This window comes from Cottoperca gobio, chromosome 23, assembly GCF_900634415.1.
Source record: "Cottoperca gobio chromosome 23, fCotGob3.1, whole genome shotgun sequence".
NCBI classification, from domain to species: domain Eukaryota; kingdom Metazoa; phylum Chordata; class Actinopteri; order Perciformes; family Bovichtidae; genus Cottoperca; species Cottoperca gobio.
Window position 1 is genome coordinate 13,624,032 of NC_041377.1, and position 8,017 is coordinate 13,632,048.

General features: G+C 40.6%; 1 protein-coding gene across 4 annotated transcripts; it reads right to left on the reverse strand.

Annotated features, from left to right (window-relative positions):
* Positions 1–1,483: 1,483 nt before the first annotated feature.
* Positions 1,484–7,474, reverse strand: pus7l (pseudouridine synthase 7 like). 4 transcript variants are annotated; one of them, XM_029462514.1, is made up of 12 exons: positions 7,376–7,458; positions 7,239–7,274; positions 7,102–7,132; positions 5,986–6,814; positions 5,302–5,461; positions 4,897–5,116; positions 4,009–4,107; positions 3,777–3,858; positions 3,419–3,584; positions 2,844–2,952; positions 2,232–2,285; positions 1,773–2,138 (listed from the first exon to the last, which is right to left on the reverse strand). In XM_029462514.1, exons 4-12 carry the CDS (start codon positions 6,767–6,769, stop codon positions 1,773–1,775), a joined length of 2,040 nt encoding a protein of 679 aa, XP_029318374.1. In that variant the 5' UTR covers positions 6,770–6,814; positions 7,102–7,132; positions 7,239–7,274; positions 7,376–7,458. The 4 variants fall into 4 exon arrangements, with proteins under 4 accessions (XP_029318377.1, XP_029318374.1, XP_029318376.1 ...); XM_029462516.1 differs by having other exon boundaries at positions 7,239–7,271; positions 7,376–7,408; XM_029462515.1 differs by lacking the exon at positions 7,102–7,132 and having other exon boundaries at positions 7,376–7,474.
* Between the last annotated feature and the right edge of the window lie 543 nt (positions 7,475–8,017).

The following is an 8,017-nucleotide window of genomic DNA, read 5'->3' on the forward strand; positions in this document are numbered from 1 at the left end:
CTGCCAAAATGTAACAGAATTCGCCTATCAGGGCCTCTAAAGTTTTTCCCCAACTATTCCTTTAATTGAGGAGCAAGTCTCCACTCTTATGGTTTTCTGGGCTCATTGGTTGACACATTCTCTAAATGACCTGTTTCAGTCAGACATCTGCAGGCGAGGTTAAAAGTGTAGAGGATTTAATGAGACTGCTGAGAGGTCAAGGAGTTTCACACTTAAAATATGCAGCTTTAAGCCACCTGGAGGGACATGCATTCACCCAGAACACGCACACAACCCCTATTAAATCTCACTTAATGTCGACGTGTGAGAACTATTTGAAAAACAAACAAACACTATATTATTCTGAATGCAAGAAACAGTATTTTGACGTTATCTGTCAAGATTAAGTTTGACTCCCAAGGCAAGAAACACGGCGTTCTGGTGGATATAGTATTTCGTATTGTAACAAAACTCCTAAAACAGTGAAGAAAGTCATTATTGCTAATACATTTCCTTGGCAGACAAGGTTTAGTTTACAGGCAGGCACTTTATCAAACAGCACTATGGGTTGATGACAGGCTGCATGTCAGAACACACCTCCAACTAAAACATCCATATAGTCACTTTTCACATTGCTTACAGTAACGGGTATTAAAAAAAAAAAACGATAGCCCAGAGGTAAATCCAATGTGAGTTATTCATGAGGGAAATTTTATATCCTGCTGTCTTTTAAACATTCTCATCAAATTGCATAAATTAGTTACAGGAGGCAAAGCTGGCTCGACTTTAATACAGATTGAATGCTGCCCTTCAGCACCGTAATTATATGGGTTTTATGCTTCATTATTTTTTATATTAGTTCCGATATGTCTCTCCCGCTGGTGTTCAGCTCTTCTTCTTTTTTTGCGTGAGAGTGGATCATGTTTCCTGGCACGATGGATTTAGTCCCAGATTAGGAGTTTGATATTCTCATTATCACCATTAGCAACATTAGTCATGTGGTGCAGGTTCTGTTTTCTCTCAGATAAGAAACTCAATAAACATTTACACTTTTACAAATAAACTCTCTTTTTACATTATTCTTAGTAGGAGCGCCTATGTCATGTGACTATCACTGTATGTTGTCTCCATCTAGAGGTAATTATTCGATAGTACAATAACCAAAAAAATAGAAGTGTCCCTATTCCATTATGGACACAAATTCTAATTGTTAGTATGCAGTTTTTTTCCATAATCAAGTACTGAAAGCACTCACTATGCACACTACAGCTACTACATTATAACCTTATAAAGGTATCAGGATCTATTGCAGGAATGTTGTATCACACTGCATTAGTTTTAACAATGTATATTATATCTAATAAACTGGAAACTGAATGTTTTTCATTTTTTTTCATATTTGTAAAACTTTCAATTGGGAGATTTATCCAAATACGGAGGGGATGCTGTTTTGTGTGGGAAAAAAATATATATTTTGTTTAAAGTGCAGAAAGTTTAAATAAAATCAAGGTGGAAAAAAGTCAATTTATTTCTAAAAGTTTTATTCATGGCACAAAACACAAATACGGTTTACACGGTTTTACATTAAGATTTGTTCATTTGTTTTATCAATTGCACATTATGCATTTTTTTTTTATATTTATAAACACAGTCTTATGCTCATTACCTCAACAACAAACAAAAAGGCTACTAATAATGTATCACAATGATGGGTTACAAAAACGGAAAACAAGAAAACTCCTTCTCTTCTGCAAAGTATGTAGAAACACAACAGGAACAATGTCCCTTGACCTCTAGGGGTCACACTTCATGAGCTCTCTGAGGCAGACGGTAGCATAGCAGGAGGAGTCCAGGTCGAAGTTCAAAGTGAGAGTGAATTTCCCTTCTGCTGTTGTGCCGTTCAGCTGCCGGTCACTATTTCTGCTACTGTTTCCTGTCACCTCTCCTCCTCCCTCCCCACAGCCTGCTCTCTGCAGCTGGTAGCTGAGGTTGCGTAGTGAGGCCAGCAGGGGGCGGTAGCAGCCGGGCAGGTTTAGTTTGAGATTGTTGACTCTGAAGCGACAGTCGTCTAGTCCGTCTCTGGCCAGCCTCTCCTGATACCAAGTCGCCATGGCGTTTTCTGGATACTTCACAGTGTTTCCCGGCATCGGTAGTAACACCTGACGGGATGATAAGTACACAGCAGCAACAGTGGTGAGAAAAAGTAGAACCTGTTGCATTTAAAGAAGTAGTATTGCCTGTAAACTACATACATGTCCCAGTGTGTACACTCCTTCTTGCTCCTCTTGGTCAGTCACCACGTGGATCTGAAAAATCAAAGAAGGAAAGGTCAGTACCGCCGACATGTTTTTGCGAAATCCTAACATTGTCCTGCAATCAAGATGAACAATCCCTAAAGAAAAGTGTGTCCTTTAATAACTCCGTTTACTGTTGAAATGTCCTTGAGGTATTTTATTGGGTAACAAGATGATAATGTAAGACCCTGTCCTTATGAAACCCACATAGTCCCCAGGACAGGTTTTTCCAAATTAATGAGCCTTCGGGCATGTTTGAACTTTGACTCTCGAGAATACAAATACAAAATTGGACATTTTGGACTTCAACATTTTCAATGTTTTCCATTTGTGATGTTGTTTCAATGTTATTTGAGCAACTACAAAGGTTGTAAGTACTCATTCACTCTGCTTAAAAAGGGAAACACCAGCTGAATTAAGAATTTCAGACTTTAAACTTGATGACATCACACATGGATTTGGGAGAACGCCCAAAACTCTGCATATGTATTCCTCTGGAGGGCACGTCCCGGGGTGAGGAGACTGAGCCACATTAGCACCTCGTTCAGACAACAGATCATCCTCTCTTACCTGAGCTGAGCTGCTCTCTCCAGTGTCATCCTGCATCCACACCAGGTCTCCTTGCCTGGCACTGTGGCCCAGAGTAGTCAGCCTGTGTGCCACTGCCTCGTTCCACACTCTTGACAAGCAGAAACAGATATAATCAGCAGTTATCACTATTCAAAACAATTAAAGCAGAGGGTGCTGGCTTCAATTTCCCAAAATGATCTTTATTTTCAGAATTATTCCCAGTCTCTTGTGGCCTACTGAAAAATATTCAGTGCACAATAAAAACAAATAAAATAAAATAAAAAGATTTTTAACCACCAAAATCAAAAATGTTATCAGTTATATTATTCTGTTATTTTCCAATATGTTACATTTTAATAGAAAATAGTGAGTTTTACAAAAAGAGCGAGGACATTTGTCATTTTCCAGCTCATGGGTACAAAATACAGTCTTTTTTTTTTATATTGCAGTAAACTGATTTTATTTATCCAGATCTTTTCTTTTAGAATCATTATGGATTCTGAAAATGCCTCCCAGTTGCTGCAATGGAGCTAAAGTTCTGGTTCTGTTCTGTGGTGTTTCTCCTTGCAGCTGACCTGCTACAGTAGGCGTGTGGGTAGAACACTCTCATGCTGTGGGGCAGGCTGAGCCAGGCTTGGGTACAACCATCCGGACCCGTCCCGTAGCGGTTCATGGCCCGAAGCATCAGCCGCTCTCTGGCCTTCGACAACGGCATCAGCGCCAATGACCCCTTAGCGTTGTCTGGTAGGGGGACGCAGGGAAGAGGGATAAAGCGAGTGAAACACTAACAGCATGTTGAGTTCACAGAAAATGTGATTTCTTTAGCTGTTCTCAATACTACAACAAAAACTCATAGTTCCTGCAATCTCTGCAGTGAAATGTTCTTAGTCATTTTCACGAAAAACTAAAACAGAGTGTTGTCCTGGCTCTCACCTGTTTGTAAGAAGTGTCTCTTTGCGTGGTTCTGAGGATCATTGCCGTCGTCTGGAGTGAAGAAGAGACGCACAGCGCTCACCTGACACACACACACACACACATATCACATTAACAACCCAGTACTGTGCAGTCTGATAGGCACATAAATGTGAATAGTTTTATTCCTTCTGGAATAGTGTCAGGCCTCATTCATTTCGTCATGTACATGATAAGTGTCTGCAACTCTTACCATATCTTCTTTGAGTAAAGCCAGGCCGACGCGGTCAGACTGAACGCTATGCACGCTCCCAAACCTCTGGGGTCCATAGTAGTTGACGAAACCTCTGGCCTGCAAAGAGCGACAAACGCAGGTGAGCACAGACGCAGGCAACTTCACTCCACAGCAACGTCTCAACTAATGGACGATTTGCAATGAGACCTCAGTATAAAAACCTTGCGACAGGGGCCGAACGTCAACGTTTGAAAAATCACTGGCATACGTCAAGTATTACTGAACAGCAGGAGAGATACAGAAACATCAGGCATACACTATTTAAGCATAAGGCTGGTAATGTTCTATACGTTTCGTATTGTCAAATAAAAAACATAAAAGGATTCAATCGTTTCCTTAAACGGCTGGTTGTGGAAGTTTTCAGTAAATATTATGAAAAGAGAAAAACCTGTGCATTTGTTGGGGACTATTTTTAGTCGCAGATTAATACACATTTGGTGTTCTCATAAGGATCTGGTAGCCAGGTGGTGTATGTGGGAGGGACACATATCAGCCGGTGTAACAGCAGCTCATTGATGTGTTTTTAATAGGTTTTGAACCTAGAATGAAGCTCTTATGGCACGGAGGCAAAATATATATCAGGCTGTGGCTACACAGGAAACACTTGTTAGCGGGATCTGTTCATTGATGGTTTAAGTCTTTTTATGAAATAAGAAAAAACATAGATCACCACGTTTTTTTTGTGTGCATCTACATTGGGACAAGATGTGTTGTACAGTAATGGCATGCATGTGACAATACACACTGTTGTAAGAATATAATAAAAAACACTCAAGTCGACAATGTTTGATGTCAAAAACTAAAAAGAAAACAACAACCAAAATTAGAAAAAGAATATAATCATACCTTGACATTCTCGGCTGCTTCCTTTACCAGCGCTGCCAGGCGAGTGTGTGTGTCTGCGCCAGAGGAGTGTGCGTCACTAGACCCGTGTGGCCTCAGGTCGCGCACCACCAGGTCAAAGTGGTTCCCCTGCAGTCGTCCGAGCCTGAGAGGCTCGCTGACGGAGCGGATCTGAGACAGACGCATCCCTCTCTTCTCGAACTCAGCTGTCTTCTCTTTCAACCTAGTGATGAATAACATCATATAATAAAAAAAATAAGTGCTTGATCTCTGGCATTCATTCTGAGGCTTCAAAGATAACTAATAAAGAACCTTAACAACGGAGGATTGTTGCAGCTTTCTGTCTCGCCAATTTTGCAAACAATGATTTCCAAACCAAGCGAATCCGTTAAAGAAACACGGCACTACCTTTGAGTTGAGACCTTCTTGACCACCATGGACTGGTAGGTGATGGCTCTCTTGTCCTTGATCCCAGCGTAGGTGAAATCTGATGGAAGGACCCCGAGGGCTGCTGCCATGTAGCTGATGGCCTCCAGAGTCTCCAGGTTCTCCTTACGCAGAGTGAAAGCTGAAAGAGAGGACACACACACACACACACACACACACACACACACACACACACACACACACACACACGTGTTCTTATTCCAATTTTTACTGTCGCATATGGGACATCTGATTTGAAAATGTTCTACTAAATCCTAAGATTAAAAAAAACACAGACTTACTACATTGTTTGGCCTTATTTTGTAAAATGATTTTAAGATATCAATTGCTGTGTGACTCTGATGATGTATGTTGAGTCATCTTGTGAGAGTCAACTGACTGAGGACCTGACATAACATTGTCTTATGTGTACTTGTTAACTCATTAAACATCAAGAAAATGCCATTTGATATGAAGTCTAATAATGTTGAAGCAATTTCTTAGAAATGTGCTGGTTTTCTTTGTGTTATATGAGATTGCTGTGAATATCCTGGGTTCTTAACTGTTCTTTGGTCAAAAATAGGCAAATGTGAAGAGGTGGGTTACTTTCTGACATTTTAATTGAAATATAAATCAATAATTAAAAGTTGCAATTCTACACCATACCAGTGTACACTTCCTCTTCTTTACGTTCCTCTGCGGTTCTCTTCTTTGGCCTCCCTTGCTCTCTCAGCCTCACTGAGATCGCCGTCGTCCCCTGGTCGGTGAAGCTTTTAGTCTCCACCAGTTTGCCAAACCTTCGGCTCAGGAAGTGGTGTACCACCGTCCTGTGGTCCTTATCGTCATCGGGTCCAAACGTATAGGATGAGCCCCGCACTTTGGCATCTATGAACCTGAAGAAGTCCTCTGCTTCATCCTCGGTAACCAGCTGGGAGAGCTCTCTGTAGTCCGGGTCTTCCCTCACCCTGATCTCAGGCTGAATAGTGACAGTCATGAGGAAGGGGAAGCGGTGTCTGACGGCCCGGTGGACGTTAGCTCTGTGGTGTTTGTCAGTGAAGGATCCCAGAGATAGCTCCTGCTTGGTTGGCTTTTCTTTGAGAGTCAACACAAACTGCTCAAGCTCTTCGCTGACTGACTGGCCTAAAATCACACTTAAATCAAAACTGCCTGGACTGGGTATGGTGACGTCTAGCCCACAATCAGCAGCATCATTGTCTTGTGAGACAGAGGAGTGATAATTCCACTTACATTCTGCACTGGTTTCATTGTTTTCATCTGAGGAGGCACAGTCTGGTGTCTGTGCGGCTGCTGCCGTGTTAACACGCTGCCCAGTTGTGTCTATCTCAGTCACCACAAAATCTTTGATAAAGTTTTTGATGCTTCCATAAAAACCTTCATGGTTTGATATGAAGCATGCAGGGACGTTCACAGCATCACTGTCCTGCTTCATGGTCACTTCATCCAAACACTGCACAGTCTTCACTTGTTCCTGTGGCTGAAAAGGACAAAGATTAAAAAAAAAAAAAAAGTTTAACACAATTTGTAAGCTGTCACTGAGGACAAAAACAAGGCAAATGTATTTATATGGCACAAGTCATACACTTGAATGAACAATGTTTCAGTGCTTGGTATGTATTCAAGAGAAAAATAGACTTTGAAAGAGTACATCTAAAAGAGATCAGATAAAAATACAATCAGAATCTTGTAAATTAAGAAGATAAATATAAGGCGATAAACGCATAAGGCGGCAGCAGATAATAATAAAAAGGGGTTAAAACCTGCCTTTTAAAATCAGTCAGAGGAGGGAACACCTCTAAAAAGAATGACAGAAGGTTTAGAGAGATGATATTTGCTTTATTTCAGCTTAAGCTTCGGTTATACATGCAACATTTCTCGTCTATCCTACAAATAAATCCTACCTCGACAGTGCTGCAAGAGAGCTGGAACGTTACCTGCTACAACAAAGAAAGCAAAGAACATGCCTATCTTAAAAACGGAAATATACATTTATTGTGAAGGAATAATGATAACGTAACTGTTTGTTTACTCTACGAACCTGCACGCGGTATGTAAACGAGGAGCTGTTGATGTAAACACAACACCGCCGAAACAATTCAGTCTACTTCCGCGTCATGTGACCGTCATGTGACCTTTCTTAAAGGGACCGTCAGAACACATTCGTAGGGGTTCAGGAAACATCACCAAGACGCCACATAGCACTCTTTCGATGTTTTATTTTACTGAATGAGTCTGTAATGATACTGCATTTATCAGTTCACTCCCTCTTCTCAGACTTCTGTCTCTTTCAATTCTAAATACAGACTGCATATAACAAAACATTTATACAGTGTATATACAATCTAAATGATCGTATAGTGGTTATTTTTGACAATCACATCTGTAAAAATGTTCACATGTGTAGCACTAAACGTTGTTACACCAGGGGTCGGCAACCTTTACTATCTAAAGAGCCATTTGGTCCTTCTTCCACCAAATAAGATTTGTCTGGAGCCGCAAAACATATTTGATAACATAGCTTATAGATTTAATATATAGTTATACTATATTTGTTGCATTTATGAAATTACAGAATTATAATAAAATAAACTGTTGCTATTTTTACCTGTTTTAACAAAAGGAGAACACCAAACTCTTGTGAAGAGAAGGAAAAAATACACTGGCATGTTGAGGCCTACTT

Bases quoted from the DNA above. Each gene is read 5' to 3' on its own strand.
- pus7l (XM_029462517.1), bottom strand. From the start codon at position 6,769: ATGAAGCAGGACAGTGATGCTGTGAACGTCCCTGCATGCTTCATATCA. The intron at 5,117-5,301 runs GTAGTGCCGTGT...ATTCATCACTAG, and splicing joins AAGAAGGTCTCAACTCAAAG to GTTGAAAGAGAAGACAGCTG. The intron at 4,108-4,896 runs GTATGATTATAT...CGCTCTTTGCAG, and splicing joins AAGCAGCCGAGAATGTCAAG to GCCAGAGGTTTCGTCAACTA.